The sequence below is a fragment of the Archocentrus centrarchus genome, chromosome 24 (genome assembly GCF_007364275.1).
Source record: "Archocentrus centrarchus isolate MPI-CPG fArcCen1 chromosome 24, fArcCen1, whole genome shotgun sequence".
Lineage (NCBI taxonomy): Eukaryota > Metazoa > Chordata > Actinopteri > Cichliformes > Cichlidae > Archocentrus > Archocentrus centrarchus.
Genome location: NC_044369.1, coordinates 4,684,097 through 4,706,549, shown reverse-complemented (window position 1 = coordinate 4,706,549; position 22,453 = coordinate 4,684,097). Strand labels below are relative to the sequence as shown.

General features: G+C 39.4%; 1 protein-coding gene across 2 annotated transcripts; it reads left to right on the top strand.

The window, feature by feature from the left end:
• The first annotated feature begins 1,040 nt into the window (after positions 1 to 1,040).
• On the top strand, positions 1,041 to 21,583 carry trim54 (tripartite motif containing 54). 2 transcript variants are annotated; one of them, XM_030721847.1, is made up of 9 exons: positions 1,041 to 1,536; positions 3,082 to 3,260; positions 6,249 to 6,435; positions 9,897 to 9,992; positions 11,163 to 11,396; positions 15,884 to 15,906; positions 17,534 to 17,658; positions 18,713 to 18,803; positions 19,334 to 21,583. In XM_030721847.1, the coding sequence occupies exons 1-8, from the start codon at positions 1,345 to 1,347 to the stop codon at positions 18,778 to 18,780; spliced, it is 1,104 nt and encodes a 367-aa protein (XP_030577707.1). In that variant the 5' UTR covers positions 1,041 to 1,344; the 3' UTR covers positions 18,781 to 18,803; positions 19,334 to 21,583. The 2 variants fall into 2 exon arrangements, with proteins under 2 accessions (XP_030577707.1, XP_030577706.1); XM_030721846.1 differs by having other exon boundaries at positions 18,713 to 21,583.
• Positions 21,584 to 22,453: the final 870 nt, after the last annotated feature.

The window sequence follows — 22,453 nt, the reverse complement described above, 5'->3', positions numbered from 1 at the left end:
TAATTATCGCATCTTCAGTCTCTGTTCAAGTTTACTTGATTTGTTTTTTCCCCCTCATATTCATTAAAAAATGACTTGAATGGTCCGTAATGTGCAGATGTCGTCTGTTTCTAAGTGTAGTAGAAAAAGTCAGTAAAGACGGATAATTCCCACAAAGAAATCCTGTCATAGTCACGGCCCTGCTTTGATTTCCAATCCACGGTACGAGCGTGATGTCATCTGAACTTCACCTGATGCAGGTATTCAATAAATCCAACCTTCTCCTGAGAGTCATGCAGAGGGAACACCAGTAGATGGCGATCTTGAGTCAGATATTTGTTCTCTGGCTGATATTTCTGTTTAAATGTGTCCTGTGAGCTGCTGTTTGTCTGGAGAGCAGCAGCTCAGTGAGTGTTTCTGTTCAGCTTCATATCAGGATCTAGTTACTGACACTTTGTTTTTTTCCTCCTTCTTCTGCCTGATCAGTCAATCACACATCTTACTTTATATATTTGCTTAAAATGCAAATTAAAAACATTTAATTTAATAATATCAAAAAACTAAATTGCTTTGAATATATTAATTTGTACCTAATACATATTTTAGCAAAATGTCAGTAAATGGTTAACGAATTTCACTAAGTTTTCACTTAAAACATACCTGCGCAAAAAAAAAAAAATTATATATATATATATATATATATATATATATATATATATATATATATATATATATATATATATATATATATATATATATATATATATAAAATATTTGTGATTAATTGTCCTTTATTAAACAGTATTTTCCTCTGAGTAAAAACTTTGTTTACGAGTACTCCTCCTAGTACAGCTTTGAGTGAGATTACTCAGAAAATTGGATGAGCAGACATGCTGCGTACTCAGTGTTCTGCAGGAACAAACAGACATCAAAGTTGAGTAATGCTTCAAGCTGTTTATGCCAACATGCTAATGACCTCTAACATGGCTGTCACAGGTTGCATTATGTCACCAGGATCCCCTCTGAAGTATCAGACTTCATAAAAACAGAATCATTTGAACCCTGCAGTGATCCCTGCCACGCCCGGACCTTCAGGAACGCAGTTTAGACAGTAACTGAAGCCAGAATAAACTGAGGAGCTAAAAATACCAACAGAGGACAGGCTGGCTGCTGTGGGACTGAGGCATATGGGAGGGTCTTTGCATGGACTTTAGGCATACAGGCTGTGGGGTAAGGGGGTGGACAGAAATGGCATAACTGCTAAGAAGAAAAGACTAAAACAACCTTTACGGCCATTTAAGAGTACAGCAGAGTTAGATTATCATCTTCCTGTCGCCTCTGACATCTTTCTCGCCGTTGGAGGTGATGAGTTTTGCTCTCGGTTTTAAGCACCCGACAGCAGGCAGCTCTGGGCCCGGCGCTGGAAGCGGAGCCACCATGGAGAACCTGGAGAAGCAGCTGATCTGCCCCGTTTGCCTGGAAATGTTCTCCAAACCTGTGGTCATCCTGCCCTGCCAGCACAACCTCTGTCGCAAGTGTGCCAACGACATCTTCCAGGTGAGACTGACAGAAAATCAGAAGAAACCTTCAGGCTTTCTTCAGAATTGAGATTATAATGGTTGTTTTAACGGTTTTAAGGTGAGTCAGCGCTCCTCTTCAGAGTCTGCGGTGACCTTAGATTCAAAGCTGTGATTTCACAACAGAAAAACATTCTTAAATATTTATGTAATTCTCTTCCACTTCAGTGTTAGGCAACGTATCTGTATATTAAATATACACTATACTGCCAAAAGTATTCAGTCGTCTGCCTTCACGCACACACATGAATCTGAGTAACATCCCATTCTTAATCCAGAGGGTTTAATATGATGTTGGCCCACCCTTTGCAGCTATAACGGCTTCAACTCTTCTGGGAAGGCTTTCCACAAAGTTTAGGAGTATTTATGGGAATTTCTGACCATTCTTCCAGAAGCACATCTGTGAGGTCAGACACTGATGTTGGAGAGAAGGCCTGGCTCACAGTCTCCGCTCTAATTCATCCCAAAGGTGTTCTGTCAGGCTGAGGTCAGGACTCTGGGCAGGCCAGTCAAGTTCTTCCACACCAAACTGGCTCATCCATGTCTTTATGGAACTGCTTTGTGCACTGGTGTGCAGTCATGTTGGAACAAGAAGGGGCCATCCCCAAACTGTTCCCACAAAGTTGGGAGCATCAAATTGTCCCAAATGTCTTGGTTTGCAGAAGCATTAAGAGTTCCTTTCACTGGAACTAAGGGGCCGAACCCAACTCCTGAAAAACACCCCCACACCATAACCCCCCACCCACCCACCCACCAAACTTTACACTTGGCACAATAAAGTTTGGAGGTCTGCAGCAATTGACTCAGCAGAAAGTTGGTGACCTCTTGCCACCACGGCGTCCCACTTTGTGGCTGAGTTGCTGTCCTACCCAATCACTTCCACTTTTTTATACCACTAACAGCTGACTGTGGTGAGGAAATTTCACAGACTTAGGATACTACCTGGACTTGTTGCACAGGTGGTATCCTATCATCCTATCTAGATTTCTTTCACAAATGTTTGTAGAAACAGTCTGCATGCCCAGGTCTTTGGTTTTATACACCTGTGGCAGTGGAAGTGATTGGAACACCTCAATTCAATGATTTGGATGGGTGACTGAATAATTTTGGCAATATAGTGTAAAGAGGAAACAAGGGAACAACTGTTGTTAAATGGTTGGAGATTGTGGGGTGGGGGTGGAAAGAAGATTAAAAGGGTTACAGTAAGTGGTCTCTTTGCCAGATGTGGCCCAAATGTCATGATACACCTAACATCTGGCTTATGGAAGGTGGATCTGATTGTGTGACTGAGCTGAGGCATCTAGACGTTGCTGAGTCACCCTGAGTCAGCGCCGTCAGTCAAGGCTAAATGTGGTCTGTGGAAAACTGCAGATATGAACCACATTTATTGCCATCAGGCCACTGATGACAATAAATAAAATAAATAAGTCCTCCTCTCTATATGCTGACTTTGGGTGCATTTTAGAAGCTTACTGAAGTTAATACCGCTCACCTTATTATCATTGATTTTTCTTTTTATATCCAGTCAGCGAACCCTCTGTGGCATTCCCGTGGTTCTTCCAGTGTGACTGCCAGTGGCGGCCGCTTCCGCTGTCCATCATGCCGCCATGAGGTGGTGCTGGACCGCCACGGAGTCTACGGCCTGCAGAGGAACCTGCTGGTGGAGAACATCATCGACATCTACAGACAGCAGGAGTCCTCCAGGTGAGCGAGTGAGGGAGGAAAGAAGGGGTAGTAACTCATTCCTAATGTCAGACACACGCTCACTGATTGTGATCACAGAGGCCCCATCCACCTGCAGCTCAGCCTTCTGTTTGCGATGCACAGCCAATCAGGAGAAAGTTGACAAATCTATTCTGGTAATGCAAACACAGGTACTCTCTCAGGCTTCAGTCTGCTCTAAATGCTCAGTTTTAAATACTTGTATTCATTTCATGATCTTACTGTGTGACACACCTTCCTGTGTGTTTATCGCGCTAAACAATCCTGATTCACTACTAACGTCATGTCCAAGCTCGGTAGATCCACAGGCTGAGAAAGAGTTAAACAGGTCAGAGTTTATCCAGCTAATGCATGTTTTATATTAATTATTATCACTGTGTAACGAGATTAATAAAACCTAACAATTCAGAAGAGTCATGAGATGACACAGTACAGTATATATAAATCTTAAAAATAACATTTCAATTAGCAGCAGCATCATTTAAAAACACACTAAATTCAGCTGTGAATGTGTTTATCATTAGCTGCAGTAATAAGTGACTGCCAGCAGAGAGCAGCATTATATTTTATTACAGCAGCTTTGTTTGTCAGCAGAGCTGAGCTGATGTATTCATACTGCGTTCTTGTTCATTGAGACTGATATAAAGTACATTTACAGTAGCCAGGACCATGCATGCTTACATAATTATATACAGCAGTGCTTTAATGATTTAAGTCATTCAGGGTTATTCCCTACATTTGTCTTCCCTGTTATTCCCTCTGACATACGCTCGAGTTTTGTCTTTAAATAAGTCAGAGTTTTGAAGTAGGGAGTAAAATATTTTAGCCAGTGTTGAGACACACGTCAGTTCCTGATTTTATTGTATTCTCCTTTATTGATGCATGAACCCGTTTTATTTCATCTGCAGGTTGATGATTACAGCTAGCCAATGAGCTGTGTGTGGAAACATGCTGGAAAAATGAAGAATCACTTTTATGTTCATACATGTTGAAAAGGGTCGGCGTGTGAAGAAACCTGTGACACTTTCACTGCAGTCACAGGTTTTTCTTAAAATTACAGGTGACAGATTTGGTGCATCTGTATTGGCTTTCCTAACAGGTGGACAGAAAGGCAGATACTAATTTATAATCAATGATTCCTTTTTAACATCTTAATATCTCATATTTTAAGATTAAAATTTCTGAATTAACATGTTTAATGTTTCTATTTTTGCAGCAGAGATTTAGGTGGCCATCATCTATGAACTAGGCTGTTTCATAATGAAATTATTATTCTTATTTTATTGTTATTATTCAGAAGCAGAATTAGAATTGTAGGAATGATCAGCTGAAGTAAAATCATCAGAATTAGAAGCAAAAGCAGAAGAAGCAGAATTAGAATTAGCAGATTTTTTAAAAATTATTATAAAGCTTGGATAACTCCTGCACAAGAAAAGAGGCGACAAAGACCATCTACCATAAGAAACTCAAATTCTCAACCAGATCTAAAAGTAGAAGTGTTTACCGTGAACGTATCAACCAGCACCACCTGAACCAGAACCACTTACCAAGTATTTCCCCAGCATGACTCACCTGGAACCAGATATCATAACTGTTCCACCTGCATATCCCCAACACCTGACCTACCAGCTGCACACAGTATGACAGTATGAGCCTCTTTAGTACATCTACTCTGCACGCTTACTACAACAGATCATCCTGAGTGTAAATTTGTCACTTTGACTCCAGAATAGAAGCTGAATGAGTCAGTGGTTAAAAAGAAGAGAGACAGCAGGACAGGAGTCCCCTCTTTATCTGTGTGGGCTAAAATAGATGCGATCGTTCACACGGATGTTCACAAATCTTTTGTAACTCGTGGTTTTCTCATCATTTTTTCATGGGTGAAAAAATTATCATAACTTAATCATCATTTCTGTCAGAGATGCCTGCGTCAGAGCACAAAGGACAGTTTGTTGCATAAAATTTGGCTGTTGTTTTTAGGAAGCGATGTGGTGCCAGAGTTATCCGTGTCCGTGTGAGTTTCTTTCTTTTTTTTTTTTAATGAAATGTCTGGCAGTGATAAATCTGGGAGGAGAATGATGTCAAAGCACACACACACACACACACACACACACACACACACACACACACACACACACACACACACACACACACACACACAAATCGGAGATGGCAGTGATAATGACCTTTATATATGCATACACTAAGGAAACTGACTGATCTATAGGTGAGCAGTGACATTCTTGATTCGCAGGTGGCAACGGGACAACTGCCTCTTCTGCCAAACTCTTAATGTAGTTCTTCCATCATCCACTGACGTCAAAATACGTCAGCGATAACAGAAGTAAACTAAGCTGCTTCAACAATACGGACAATGATGCCAAGTCTTGTGCATGCTATGCATGGAAATGAGATTAAAAGTTAGCCAAGTTTCCTTTTAGTCTCATTTTAAGGGTTTTAAAATGATGACTAACAGCTAGTAAAAGAGACTAAAATAGGATCATAAAACACCTTACTTATGGATTATTTTAGAAATGAAACACTGGTTTTCTCCTGAACTTTCCAGGTGCTTTAAGGGCTGCTGTGCATCTGCCTTTGTAAATGTTAGAAGCTGCAGGGTATCTGCAGGGGATGTTAAATTTAAGATGTTTTACAAACTTATTTTTATTTACTCTGATGAAGTTTCGGACATTACAAAAACAGACTGCTTTAAGTAATAAAACTAAGCTAAAATAAACTTTGTTCTTTGTTGTTGTACAATTGAGATAATGTTAAAAATTTTAAGGCAAATAATAAGAATGGCTACAAATGGGTTGCATCACAGTAACATTGACAAAAACCTGCAATATGATTATATCCAAAAATAGATCCTCACCAAAAAAAAGCCAGCCAGCCTCCCTTTATGTCCACATCCAAATTCCCCCAGAGGAGTCTTCACATTTAACAATACATTTTTTTCATATTTTGCAGGCTTGTTAACATGAAACCAGAGCAGCAGAATCAGCAGCAGCAGCTCATGTGTGAAGAACACGAAGAGGAGAAGATCAACATCTACTGTTTGTCCTGCCAGACGCCGACCTGCTCCATGTGCAAAGTGTTCGGACAGCACAGAGACTGTGACGTGGCTCCGCTCAGCACCGTCTACATGAGACAGAAGGTGAGGGATCGCTGTTATCGGCTTCAGTCAGTTACAGCACCTGATTTTATCCAAGCTTTATTCTACATCAGTTTACGTTACTTTGATGCACTTCTGCACTTCTTTGAACCCCAGTTTGTTCTGACTGGCCAACCCTTGCAAACAGAAGGTTTGGGCAGCTGCTGGGCGGGGCTCGTATAACAAACATCACATCTCTGTGACAGTAGACAAAAATGTAAACTGACTGCTTAAAACAGTCTGAATGGGTTAGCTTTAACTGTTTTCTACTCTCCACTAAAGGAGCGTCCACACAGGAAGCATTCGATCGTCACACATTGTTTTGTAGCTGACAATAAGTCATGAGTGGACATTACAGTTTCTATTTTTATCACCTTCTCATATGTCAAATGATATACTTCACTCTCATTGGTAGTTGCTTCAGTTGCTCGCTTAAAGGTTTGGAAATGTTTAAATCTGGGTGTGCACGCTTTGCATGTGCAGCAGTTATTTTGCTTGTAGTCGAATGTCACAGAATTGTCATCGACTTTCTGTGGTCGCCCCATCAGTAGAGATATGGCGATGTGTCATATCACTTATTCTTCCTACGGGTTACTGATTCACTGCCCCCACATACAGAAATTTATATTAAAACATGCAGCGTGCCAAATCATTCCCCCAGCCATTTGTCTTTCATTATTGCTACATTATAAAATGAATCCAGGTTTCAAAATAAAAGCCCACTTGCTGATATAAATGCGCCCCTGTTTAAAATAGTCAACAACAACAAAAAAATGCATTAGAATTACTATGCCACATAAGCATGTGACATATTCCCAGGGTTAATCTGTCACCCCTTCTTTCAACCTCACCTTACACTTTAAATTAAGCCTGATCCACTTCACATTTCCCCACTCGAATTGACGACTTTTACCCTCATTTAATTTCATTGTCAGCTGAGTTAAAGAGAGCTCTGCTCCGAGAGCTCAAGCTTAAAGGTCAAATGACCACAGAGTTTGCCACCATAAAATAATATGGGTAGGTGTGTTCTTATAAAGGGAAAACGACCTTTACCTTTCTTTCTCTTATTTCTATTTTTAAGTCTTCCTCTCATGTCTCTGTTTTCCTGACCTCTCTTTCTAAAACACCAACAAGATGCACACTGTCCCCCACCGTGGAAACAAATCAGTGACCAAAGTGAAAGAGAAGAAGACACAGCAGCTGTAGGGCTGTGAAATATTAGACATTTTCAACTGTGATGACATTTAAGACCTTAGATTGTAAGTGGCTTTGTGTTTATCATGCAGGTTAAACAAGACGAGGAGCAGACCGATCGAACACCCGGAGCACGTGCTCAGCATACATATAGCCGCTAATATCCAGACACCTGTATGTGCACATGTGCATGCACATGGATGTCTGTCCATCTATCTCTGCGCCCAGAGTTAAAGTGTAGCTTCTGTTTTTCAACGCACAAAGTCACACAAAGACACAGTGCAGCAGTTTTGTCATGCAGATGGTGGCGGCGGCAGCGTCCGGCGTGTTATTGAGCAGTTGGCTTTGTTGACATTTCGGTGCCGGCCTCTCTATCTCTGACTCTGCCTCTGATTCACTCATCTGAAATTTAGATGAGGCTCCCGAAAGTTGTTGATTCTTCATCTTTGTGCGATTTGAAAAACAAAAAAGTTTGGTGACTTCATTTGGCCGGCACAGAAGTGAGAGTGTTTCTTACACGAACAACTCATCAAATGACACTCTAACTGTAAAGCGGCTGTAAAAGACTATAAAAATGTGCATGATGTCATAAAATACTCGAAACAGATGCATGCTGATGACTCATGTTGTTGTTGTGCTCGCTGGTGGCGGTGGTTACTAACGAGAACGTACTCCCCCTGCATTCCTCCTGCAGAACAATCCTCTACATGTGAGAGAGGTTTTAATGAAAGCCAGCGAGAATCATCAGATCCTGACTGGTTGGCTGTCAGAGTTTCTTGTAGGTGGCGTTTATTTTTTATTAATCCGGTCATTGTTTTTGCCATAAAACATCTCACTGAAGGCAGTTCTGGACTTGAAAACTCATATTTGAGAAAATGTGGCCAGAAGATTTTTCTGGTGATTAATTTCTCAAAGGCATCAGATCAGAATTAAGGGAATTAAACCATGACAGTAACCTCCAAAACACATCCAGACTGCTAAATATTAATAATAAAAAGAACTGCATAGTGCTTATCAAAACTAGTGGTTCTAAAGTGTTTTTACTCTAACATATAATCACAGATAAAAAGTTTAAAGGAAAATTTTAAAACCCTAAATCGAAGCTCCAAGGATAAACTCTGATTTGTTTATAGTGGCGCCAAGTGCAGCATCAAGGATACAACAGAGTGCCGCTCAGTTCAGCACATGAGTGACTCATGATAAGTCATAATTCACAGGTTATTGTAATGTGTGAAGTACAGAAAGAAAGTGATGTTTTCCTGACAGTGGTTGGCCGAATTGCACAAAGTAATGAGACTTAAAATCCACTGAGATCGACAGCTGCAGCCTTGACCCTGAGCGCACTTTGAGTGAAACCTCTAAGTAATCGTTGTGTGCAAGTTTGAATGAATATTGAGCTACGCTGTCGGAGGAGCAGCGATTCTTGTGGACGGACATGAAAGACGGTGCTGTAAGATCATCACAAGTTTAAAAAAAAAAAAATTTAAATTATAAGAAAAGTTATGAGAAAATGTTTAAGAAAGCTTTTAAAAAGTAATTTTAAGGAGCTGCTGTTCATCAGTATACCGAGGAGCCTTAACAGCAAACAGTAGTTAAATCTTAAAATCTCTCCTGAAACCTGTTCTGGGTCATTAAAATTGGGATAATGTGCTAAATTTCCTCCATTATGAAGAATTTAGCATTTACTTTTAGTTGTTAGCTGTTTAAAGCTCACCGCAGTAGACTAATTAAAAGGAAATAATAGATTTAATACTTTTTGGTGTGTATCTAAAACTCAGTATTGAATGTATTTTAATACTTCTCAGATGGAGGTAGCAGGATTGGATGACCTTTATTTATGATTATTTGCTGGTAATAAACAGCAGCCCCAGTTTCCTGACAGTTAATTGTTAAAAGACCAACAGAGGACTTGATAAGAGGCTGTAGTTTATCATTACCAGTGATGATCTCTGTTTTAATTGCCTCCCCATGCAGAGCTGAGAGGGTGAGTGAAAAGCTGTGATCACATGTTAGTGTTGGAGAAACTGGAGTATTGGCTGTTAAATCAATAACTGCTGTAGGAGAGCTGATGTGGGCGTGTACTAAACACTTAGAATAAATATATTTGTGAAAATTTGGTAGTTTTGATGAACCGTGTTGGACTGAAATTACTTCCTAAATCTAAACTAAACTCTCTTCATATCATATATTTAGATTAAACAGATTCGATTTGTTGTTGGAATATTTTTGGGGTGTGTTTCCATATTAACTGATGATCTGAATGTCTGCAGGCGGAGCTGAGCGACGGCATTGCGCTCTTGGTGGCCAGTAATGACAATATCCAGGCAGTCATCTCTCAGATGGAAATAATCTGCCGCACCATACAGGTTAGACATGCACACACGAGACATGAAGAAAATGTGCAATTTAATTAGTTTATTTATTCATTTAACCTTCAGCGGCCCTCATACGCTGTGTTTAACAATCTCCAAGATATTAAATACTATCACATGACACAGATGACAATGTTTCCCTGTTTTGTTTGTTCTCCCTGCTGCGTTTCAATCCTGTCATTTCATGTTAGTCTGAACTGCTCTGAAAAGCATCATTTAATTTTTTTAAGGAGAATTATTTCCTTAAAGAGACAGATAGTAGTCAATGGATAAAAATCCCTGCATCTACGTATTGTAATTATATTTTAACAGATTTTAGCCATCAAATATGGTTTGATGACATGACTTTCTGAGATGCAGTTATAGAGAAGGTTGAGAAGTCAATAAGTTGCTGTCACTGAGGCTAGCTGTAAGCACACATTGACTAGCTGTGTTGTGTAGCATAACAGACTGGTTTCATCTGAGTATCGCAGCAGTATTAACCAGTATCATCACTTATACTGAGATGTATGAAGTAGTATCAAGAGTGAAGAAGCCCCTGAAGATGTGGTGGTGCAAAAGGTTGGAGGTTGGTAAGATTGGGTTAAAATCCTGTGAGGACAGAAGAAAATCAGCCTTAATGAACTTTTACTGGATTGTCCATTTGTCTGGTGGGAGAAGCTCAGATTGAGAGGGAAGAGGATTTTTTTTTTTTAATCTCATCTAGATTTCTACTGCTGCAGTTTTAACCAACACTTTGTGCTCTTTAAGGCCTAATGTCTTCCAGTGGGTGTAGAAAATAAAGCCAATGTGAAATTACCAAAAACTGCAGGTTCTGTAAAGACCACCTGGCTCCAAAAATGAGTCAGTCCCCACAAATGAGTCAGTCCCCACAAATGAGTCAGTCCCCAAAGGACTCCCTTGTTAAAACATCCGGCTTCACAGCAGTAGAAATAAACATGTTTACAGCCTGCCACAAAAAAGGGGTTGAGTCTCTGTGGATAGTTTTTCCTTATAACAGCTCTGTTGGTGATGTCACAGCGGTTACGTCCATCTTTAATAATTAGGTCTGTAGGTTCTCAGTCATTCAGGTCATGGTTGAAAGGCTTCTTCAGTTTTGAAGAGGTCTGATAAGTGCACAGGAAGTGCTTAAATGACGAACTTTGTCGTGTCATATTTCTTTAGGAAAACGGTCAGCAGCAGAAAGCACACCTGTGCAGCCACTTTGAAAGCTTGGTGGCCATCCTGGAGGAGCGGAAGCAGGAGCTGGTGGGTCTGATCACCAGAGAACAGGATGAAAAGCTCAAACACGTTCAGGCCCTCATCCATCGGCACAGCGATCACCTGGAGGAGGCGGTCACGCTGGTCGAGTCGGCCATACAGTCCATGGAGGAGCCACATGTGCCTTTGTTTATACAGGTGTGTAAAACCGCACGTGACCTCAGTGTGTGTGTTTGCTCGGTTCTCATAGTTTTCACGGGCAGAAAATCAGATCCGTCTTTCTTTCAATTCAATTCAATTCAGTTTTATTTAAATCACAACAAACAGTCGCCTCAAGGCGCTTTCAGAAATCTTTGATCCTGTTACATGATCCTTCAGTTGGCCTGAAAGTAATAAGTAAAAGGTCTTCTCTGCACATGGTTAGTGTTTTCAAGGTGATTCCCACATTTCTTGACAATCGTGACTGTGCAGAATTTCTCCTACAGTTAAACTTTCTGTAAAAGTGTTGTAAATATTCACATTTAAACAGCTCCTCGCCTTCCACTTGCTTTCTTTGACGTTTGACAGGCTGCCGTTATCGTCTCAGAGTGTAAACCTGATGATGATTCAAACCTCTGGCTCAGATGAAACAATCAGCTCACACAATAAGTCTCATTAATGCAGTCCATTCTTAACAACTTGTAATTTGACACTTCCTGCTGCAAAATGCAAATTAGAGCCCAGAAATTTCTCCCTCCAGCTTTTACACTTCAGAGTCTTCCAGCAAGAGATCTAATAATGAATTATTATATTTTTAATTGAATAATATTAGGTGGGCCAAAGATTTCTGTTCCTAATACAGGACTGCTCTAGCTTATCTAAACTAAGATTTTAGCCTCTGGTCGTCTTCCTGAGGGTTGGTGAAGTCAGTGCAGATGTTTTAAAGCTACGTTCTTTCTAATGGCCACCAGGGGGCGGCTCTTCTGGTGCAAAAATATGTAAATTAATTTGTACAGAAGCCAGTAAGACAGTGATCCTACTCCTCACTTGTTTTATGACCTATAATAACAATAAGGAACTGATTATTTGATGGTTTCCAGAGTTACTGGGTATTTAGTTCATGATGAATGTTGTGATATCAGTTTTAAAATCAGTTCATTTGGTTGCTCTCTAACAGTCATAGGAGTCGAACCCTTGATGTTTCTGTCACGTATGCATTACATTCAGCTTTTTGTAAACCATCACTTTTAGCTGTTACATTACATCAACCCCACCATCATTACTCTTTGCTCTTTATCACTTTCGGCTGTCTGTGACAAACTGTTGAAAGTGTTCATTAATTACTTTTAGCTTTTCCGTTCCAATCTAGTTATATTGACGATTTATCCAATATTTATAACTATGTCAACATCCTATCTGCTACTTCACAGATCTATTTCAGACATCTATTTTATTGATTACCACCAGCAAGGCCTTTATTACTTTTTGGCTCATTACTAAATCCTTTAAATTTAGCTGAGTCATTCGAGCTAAACAGTAATTACTGTTAATTGCTTTTCCAACCACTTGGTTACTCCTTTACTGTCTTCTCTTTATATGCATTTCAGCTTTTTTTTTGTTTTTTTGAGGTTTAGGGTTTTATCTTTATTGTCAAATCAGGATTTGTTCCCATAATAACAGTAAACACAGCAACAAATAATTACAGGAAATGGAAACAATTCATACCAAGTCTGCAAAAAGTGCTACAGTAGTATTTGCTATCAAGAGGGACTCAGTATGCATTTTTTATTTTTATATTTAAATCATTATTACTCTTCTTAGCTAACAGTTGAATTAATTTTTGCATGCACCCTTCAGGTTTCCCTCCTTAACTGACTCTGTGCTCAACAGCATCTGTACTTTTAATTATACTAAAGCAGCAGATGCCATAACAGCAAAACTGATGTTTAAATCAGTTTATTTTGTTATTTATTTAACAGTCTCATCCACACTTCACTCACTCCTCCACTTTCCTTCTACTCATCGATATTTCCCCATCCGCGGCTCTCATTAGACAGGGTAATCCATGCTCAGTGGTCCCCAGCCCACTGATGATCAAGGGCTTTACGTACACAGCCGCAGGGTGAGAAGGGAAACTGGAGGAGTAAGTCCAGCGGGATGCCTCTCCATCGGGTGCTCTACTTCAGCAACACCCCCAAGGACACGAGTCTCCTCTGGTCCTGCATACCTTTAAAAGCTTGCATCATCTCTGATGCTCCTATGATTAATTCACACTCGTGCAGAGATAATGAGAAGCAGGTCAGCCCCTCAAGTGCACTGCATTGATCCACCAATCAATCACAGGCTCATACATTTTGATGTATTCCATACGTACATTCGATGTATAGACTTTTAAAATACACTTAATTATGTAGAAAACACACAATAACTAGCACAGCCTGAGCCCAGCGACAGTCGGCCAGAATAAATTAAATTAACTGATTTGTTTTCCTGCTGTTTTAATCACCGTGTATCTGTAGGTGTTCTTAAAAATTACTACTTCAGCTGTAGCTCAAATTAAGGACAAACCAGGCTGACAGAGCAGCAGCACGGCGTGATGGTGATAATGAAAATAAACCCCACAGAGTCGCTGCAGGAGCTGACTTTAACTCGTGTTGAGGAATCTCAAAATTCCTCACGAAGCATCTCTGAACTGTTTGCCCTCTGCGACGTGTCCTTGTATAAGTTGTTTGCCCCCCTTTTTAACTAAATAATCCGTATTAACCTGTTATATAAGAATGACCATCTGTCACCTTCTTGTTGCTGTGGGCAGAATAAATACATAAAACTGAAATGTATCAGCTTTTTATTTTGGGGCATTCAACAGTTGAACTACATAAATTTAATTTAGCAAAATAAATAAAAATAGCAGGAAGGTGCATTCTTTTTAAAGAGTACATACAAAAAATTTCATTTTATGTTGTACAAAAACATAATTTTAAACCCTTTTTTTTAGTGAGCTGCTTATTCTCGTGAATAAAACACTTTTTGTTTATCGAATAGACAGAAATACGCACAGACTTCTGTCATGTACGGTAACACACACCTGCTGGAACTACATACAAACCAGTCATGCTTACATGAGCTTTAGCTCCTCCCCATTTAAGACAACTTTCTTCTGATTGGCTGCCCCTCACAAACAGAAGGTTTGAACAGCGGGCATCTGGAGTAATTGCGCTCTTGGCTCACAGGGATTACTTGTAAAAACAATTGCGTCATTATTTGAAACTTTGGCCATTTTTATTATGAATGTCCTCTCTTTAAGAGAGTATATATATATATATATATATGCATATATGCATATATGCATATATATATACTCTCTTAAAGAGAGGACATTCATAATAACCAATGTCCTCATAACAACCAAAAGTAGCTTGGAGCGCATGCATTGGCTGCCCTTCCTGACACAACCCTAAAGGGATTTTAGTTTTAATGACAGCATGCATTCACCGTGGCATTGTTTTATGTTTTTCTGCAATGTTTAAGCATTTCTTACCATCCAGAGTTTCCTCCTAGATCATGTACTGATGGAAAGTCTTCTTCAGCACGTGCCAATGATTCTCACTGGGATTAAGGTGTGGACTCTGTGTTGGCCAATCCATGTGTGAACATGATGCCTCATGCCCTTAATCACCCTTCTACAATTTGAGCCCAATGAATCCTGCCATTGTCATCTTGGAATATGGCCATGCCATCAGGGAAGAAACGATCCGCTGATGGAAAAAACTGGTCATTCAGTACATTCACGTAGTCAACTGACCTCACATTTTGAAGAAGTATCCTATCCTTCAGAATCAAGTCTTTCAAAATAGGTAGAAGCATAAAAGGTCAACTTTAACTTGTAAGGCATCCAGTATTTTCTGATTGGTGTGCTCTCATAAACTTGCCAAGGGGCAGTATGATCAATATAAATATTGTAACACCATTAAAACACAGGTATTCCCACTAATCTGGATTTATTTTGATTTTTTTCATAATTAATCCAACTAAGATTTTATCATTCAGCAGCCTGAATCAGTATTTACCACCTAAAAAAGAGAAAAATAATCATGTTCATGTGTTTCACTTTGGACAGAACACACATTTTTGCACATGAACATACTGTTGTAAAATACAGATGACCTAATGTAAATGTTTTTTGATAAACTCCGAGTATTATTACACATATTCAGGCACTTTTATGAAAAAATAAAGTTTTATGGCACACTCTGAGGGCTGATTAAAACTTGAAATAAGTTCATAAAAGCTGAGCGCTGACACTTGGATGGTCTGACCCACGTGTCCCCGAAGAGACGAGCAGGCTGTTACTAAATTCAGCATCTTTATTGCTGATGTCTGCGTCACTGCGTCTCCACGGAGAGAAGTGTGTGTGATTGTCAGTGTGTTTGTAGGAGAGAGAGAGAGTCTGAGCCTCAGGTGTCGCTGTTTTATGTTGAGCTCCATCCTCTGCCAAAGCAGGTGTTAAAGAAGATAGAGTAAGTGGAAGCAGGTAGTAAACACCATGAGGCCATTCTGGCAGCTGCCGGTGTTAAAAAATCCATGTTTTTATTTAGCACGCTGACGTCTATGACAAATACTTGTGACAGATGTTGTTGGCAGAGGTGACTGAAGCACAATGTGATTAACTTTGTCTCTTTGCTCTTTTCTACTGTCTCCACCTGCAGAGCGCCCAGGTCATACTGGAAAAGTAAGTGTTCAGTGTTGAAGCTCTGATTCTCCATGTGCCCTTTGCCTCCCACACGTCCCACACACAGTTTGGGAAAGTTTTCCGTCCTTAATTTTGAACATTTTACTGATATGACTGCACACGTGCAATTACCCGACAGTGAGGCGTCTTCAAATTATTTATAATCAACTAAAAACTTTTGCAACATTCTGAACACCTACAGGTTCTAAAAAGTGTTGTTTTTTTTCCTGAACAATGAAACCTTCATTTATTTTTGTTTGAAATTTATATAAATATACATAGTAATAAATGTCTTTGTTTCGTGGGTAAGATTTATAATTAAAACCTATAATGTGTTTACAATATTATGTATGAAGTGATCCTCCCCTGAAAAAAGTGTTAGTGACTTTGATAGGACAACAAGAACAACATGAAATAATATTAAAAAATGCAATAAAAAGAGCCAAAATGAGAATACTGACAGCTCAGTTCAAAAATGAATTTTTAGTGACTGATACATTAATTAATGATGTATACGGTGTAGATTCAGCACATAGTAATTACTTGTGGAACAGATGATCCAGCTGTGGCCACCAGATCGAAAAACCAAACAATGCTGCCGTCAGCGAGCGGCCACACGGGGAAACCTGGAGGTCAGCGTGTGTTTGCTTTGCTGATAGATCGAGTCACATTTCGCCCTTTATTTAAAACCAGCATCAGTCTCTGAGATGGAGGTCTGCCTGATTAAATACTTAGCGCTGGTTTTATTGATCCAACACTGGCTGCAGATTAGAAGCATTTAACCTAAAATGAGTCAAACACAACTGAGCATGTCTTATGGTTATATATTAGATTTTTAATATAGATAAATATCTACAGTATGCCAGTGTTAGCCAGTTCTCTCTGTGCGTGGAGGTAGTGAGAGAGTCTGAGAGCAAAAAAAAAAAAGATATTTCCTTTTTTTTTTAACATAGCACCCATACATGCTGCAAAATTCATTTGCAGTCTTCCCCAAAACACAAATTTTATGTTTCGAGTCCTCAAAGCTCACAGCCAACGTTTATTAAATCAGTCTTCATATTTGCACTTAAGTGACTCTTCAGTTTCCATTTTGAAGTGTGGCTACATTTCTTGTATTTTTATTGGGTTTAAAAGAGCTTGGAAACTAGTGCAAACATTCCAAAACTGCAGTACTCACTGCAGTACTCGAGGCTGAATCTGGTATAAATCATCTGTCTTTTCTTGTGAGATTACTCTTTTTAGTCTTTTTATAAAATAAAAGGAAACTCTTCAGCATTCAGTGCTTGGTGTCAATTTAAGGCTGCAAAATGAAAATTAATTTCATGCTAAATTAAGCAGCCTTTTATGTGCATTACTGTTTTTGTTTTAATCATATAGTATTTACATTTTCTAAATTTAGAACATTATAATTTTTTTTAATGTGCATTAATTCCCGATTTTCATTTTGAACCCCGGGCTTATGGTAAGTTTACTTTGCAAATGTTTTATTGGATTTGGCTTTTAAAAATCTGGACTTTCAATGTAAATTAACTCAAACTACAGCGTATTTGTTTTTTTTTAAAGGAAATTAAACTTCTGCAGCTGAAATGCTCGAGTCTTGTTGTAAAACCTGCGTGTTCGTTGGCAGAATGGCAGCGATGGCGAGGGCCTCAAAGCTGGAGCTTCCCGAGCTCGGTTATGAGAGTATGAGCCACTTCGTCATCGATATCGAAGACCTCGCTGACATGCTGGGAAACATCGACTTCTCCTCCAGTACGTGCAACTCAAATAAAGTGTTAACACAGTACATCAGATACAGGCTTGGGTCCCTCACAGAGCTTTGCAAACCATCATCTGCATGTTGTAGCTGTGTACTGCCAGCAGAGGGCAGTGTCAAGAATATGTGGCACAACTTGTGTGGGTTACATTTGTGTTGTTGGTCCTTTAGCTTAGATCCTCCATCCATTCATTCTTTTCCACTTATCCTGTTCAGAGTAACAGGGAGGCAGGGCACACCCTGTGCAGGTCGCCAGCCTGTTGCAGGGCCAACACAGAGAGACAGACAACCATTCACACTCACACCTATGGGCAGTTTAGAATCACCAATTAGCCTGACCCCAGTAACTGCATGTCTTTGGACTGTGGGAGGAAACCGACGCAAACACAGGGAGAACATGCACGCAGAAAGGCCCGGACCAAGGCGGATTCAAACCCAGACCTTCTAGCTGTGAGGCAACAGTGCGAACCACGATGCCACCATGCCGTCTAGCTTAGACCCTGTCACAGAGAACACAGAAGCCATACTAGAAAAAAAGCTTCTAGTGAAGTGAAAATGAGTGTTACAAAACTGAAAATGCTCCACTGCAGCTTCTGTTCGTGCCTGTCATGCTCTCGTTCCTGTTCAAGCAAACTTTTTGATGTTTTTTGATCTTATACATAATATCATCAATGTTGGGCTACTCGCTGCTGGCTTTTGGAGCACCTTTATTGGCTCCATACCCCAAAACATGGTACCATAAAGGATTCACAAAAACTTGTTGCTTCAAACCTTTATTTAAATTTTACCATTAAAATGTTTGAATATGGTTAGATATATATGTAAGTTAGATTGTTGGAAAACAGGAAAAAAATGGATTTAAAATCTCCCTTGGATTTGTATGTCACATTTATAAATCACACTTTTAAAGGGGAACATGTGAAGCCACTGAATAAATAAAAACCCTCATATGGACTAAAATCACTGACCCGAGCAGACATAAATCCAATCTAGAAAATGAGGCTAAAGTCACTCTAAATAAAACGACTTAAACATGTTTTTGTATTTCAGGTGCTCCAGATGGTGAAGAGGATTTTGAAGAAGTGGAGGAAGAGTTTGACTTTGGCTCCAGAATTTAATCTTCAGTGGAGATTTTTGAAAGGTTAAAAAAATACGTGTTGTTCTCAGATAAACTGAAAGGGCACTCAGCTGACCTGTACCCATGTTTGGCTGAGGCCTTGTGGTGTGCGTGTGATTTTGGTTTTGAAAGTCTCCTCACATTAGTTATTCAGCTGCGTGGCCGTCAGTTGGAGAGGAACAGAGGTTACTGTAAGTGGTCGTGTTTTCACAGTCAAACTGGACATGTTAGATTACAGGATGTAGTTATGATTTTTAGCTTCAAGGACCAATTTGAATTGTTGATTTAATATTGAATTCTAGGAGCTGGGACCTAACCATGCAACTACACACCCTTCACCCGGTAACAAGGATATATATATATATGAATGGCAAAGGAATTAAATAAAACATTTCCTAGCAGGGTTATAATTGTGTTTACATATTGTAAACATTATAGTGAGTATATGATAAAGAGTTATAGTGTCTTCTGTAGTGTATTTCCCCTGGTGTCCTGTGTTTATACATCTGCCAAGGAGGTTATGTGATTACTTTGGTTTGTCTCTTTGTTAGCAGCAGTCATTCAAAAAAAGATCAACAAACTAGTGTGAAAATGTTACCAGAGGTCAGCTCGTCCCAACTTTGAAGTAATTCATCTTTGGAGTCGATCAGGATCTGGATTCGGGAATGTCTGGAAGGATGCTTCGCCATCTGAGATACAGTGTCAAACTGTTTCAGATCCATCCATTACAAAGATATCCTGAGTAAATATAAAATGCAGTTTTTAAATGATGAGTCCATTTATTAAGGGAAAGAAGCTCTCCAAACCTACCTGACCCTGTGTGGAAAAGTAATTGACTGCTAAACCCGATAACTGGTTGTGACATTCTCCTTCAGGATTTTCTGGTAGAGACCAGAATTCATGGTTCCATCAATTACAAGTTACGGTATCCTGAAGGTGTCCTGAAGCAGCCTCACACCATCACACCATGTTTGACTGTTGCCGTGGCGTTCTTTTACACCAGATGTAACGAGACTCAAACCTTCCAAAAATTTCAACTTTTGTCTCATCGGTCGACAGAATATTTCCCCCCAAAATTTTGGAGATCGAGATCTTTTTTTTGGCAAATGTGAGACGAGCCTTTGTGTTCTCCTTGGTCAGCAGAGGTTTTCTCCTTGGAGCTCGGTCTCTTTCTTACTATTGAATCATGAACACTGAGCTTAACTGAGGCAGGTGAGGTCTGCAGTTATTTAGATGCTGTTCTGGCTTCTTTTGTGCTCTTGGAGTGATTTTGTTAGGCCGGCCGCTCCTGTGAAGGTTCCCCATTGTTCTGAAAAGCCTTAGAAATGGTTCTGTAAACCTTTACAGACAGTTTATAACTGTGTTTCCCACATGTTAAGATTGTGGCACAATGTGTTGCTTTTTGAGATCTTTAAGTCGACTTCATTTTGTCACACAGGTTCTGTTTAAGTGCTTTCTTGATTCAGAGGGTCAGGCAGTAATCATGATCTGAAACATTTAATGTGACAAATATACAAAAAATACTAAGAAATCAGGAAGGAGGCAAATATTTTTTCACATCGGTGTAGATCAGATATTTCACACTGTCGTCAGAAGTGTCCATCAAATTTAAATAAAAAAGAAAAATTATAATGGAAGACATTTTCTTGATGATCTCAAGAAAACTTCACAAACCAATTCAGATCAAGATCTCTCTCAGGTCCAGGGACTGAATCCATGCATGTTGTGACGGGAATTTTAGAGAACTTAAAGAGTTATTCCATCTCAGACATGATACTCATGTTTGCTGCTTTTTAGCTGAACTTTTTTAAGCAGGAAGTGAAACTCTTGAGATTAAGAGTTCGCAACAGAGTCCTGGGATACGCGAGGTTAACTCAGCATATTTTGCAGCGAGGCAGTAATTTGCTTTGAAGATTTGCTTTGGGATGGAGATCTCAGTCTCAGGTGCTGAAACAGGATTGTCATGCTGTCACTTTTAGTTTTTGCTAAAGCCAAATTACTTTCATATCAGTGAAGCAATATCAGAGATATAAGAGATATATATGCTGTGCAAAGACTCTTCCTTTGGCTGCTCCTGTTAGCAGTCGCCACAGTAGATCATCTGCCTCCATTTCACACCACCCCCAGCACCCTGTGTATGTCCTTCACTACGTCCATGAATCTTTTCTGAAAAGAGAATCCTGAATTAAAATCAGAGGGAGCTTTTTAAAACCGTATATTGTAGTAAAGTCATCAAAACTGTTTCAGTGGGTTTTTTTTGTCTCTTTGATTTGACTGGATTTGGCTGCTGAGTCCATACATGCAGGTTTTAAGTCCGAGTGAACATTTAAAATGAAAGTTCTTTTAGAAAAAGTTTGACAGACTTTTTAAAGATGACTGCCGGGGAGTGGGAGTTACCTTTAGACAGACTTCAGTAAAATCTGAGTGTCAAAGTTTACACGTTAAATAAATGGCAGGAGCTTAAATTACTGTAATAAACCTTGTCTCAGTGCCATCACTGGGGTTCCTTTGGTTATATTGCCCAGTAATATTTTGTGATAATATTCAAATCCACAATTTTGACCAAAAGTTCAAGTGTCCTCACCTTTTCTGGAAGCTGTCTTGGTTCTTGAAAGTTTATTCACATGTGATACCAAACACCATCTTTGTCGGGGATTATAGCTGATTACAATCTGATTGTGTACATAAATAAAATCCTTCAGATGTGTCTCATTCATATTCTCCTCTTAATCCCACATGAGTGGTACTAAGTGGTGACTTTTGCATTTGCCAAATTTGATATTTAATGTAACATTAACATTTCAAGAAAGGCTTTTTTTTTTTTTTTTTTTTTTTTTTTTTATTACCTTGTGTTGCCCAAATGTTTGCATGCAGTTGCACCGTTATTGTCCAATAAAGAACCCTCTGCTAAAAACCATATTGTGTCTTTGTTTTGAGTGATAAAGATTTGAATGGGGGATGTGCTGCATATGTAAGGATCACACAGGAATTCAAGTGCACTCTTCATCCTCTACCTTTTGTTCTTGTTCTTCATTCCTTCCCCTCCCTCCTCCCCTCTTCTTCTTTTTATGTAAACAGCTTCATCGAGATCATTGCAATCTGTTTTAAGAGAGACCTGTTTATAAAAACACATACAACCTGATTCATAAATATTCATAAGAAACAGTTTCAGTTTTATGACACTGAAGCTTTTGAATATGAATTGTAGGCTGGATACTTTGCCAAACAGCACTTAGTTTTATCAGAATTTAAAAGATGTTTATGGTTGATGAGAAATTTCTGCAGCAGATTTGCAACAGGCAGCTTAAGGAAAGAATCAGTGGCTTTCATCAGCAGTATCAGCATCATATAAAATACTTCATATGTGCTGCTGTGATACGTTTAGTGTGAAAATGTTTCCTACAACTACAACTTTCCATCATTTTTTTTGCAGGAATACAAGGTAGCGTAGTGGTAAGATTTCCAGTTACCAAAACAAGAGGTCAGGGGTTCGAATCCCAGCTAGGGCATATGTCCAGACTGAAGCCATATTGACTGGGGGATATCATCTTCTCCACACTCTGAGATTGAATACCAGAAGCCTCCATGGAAAATTCAATTTTATTTATATAGCGCCAAATCACAACAAACTGTCGCCTCAATACCCTTTGTATTGTGGGTAAAGACCAATATAT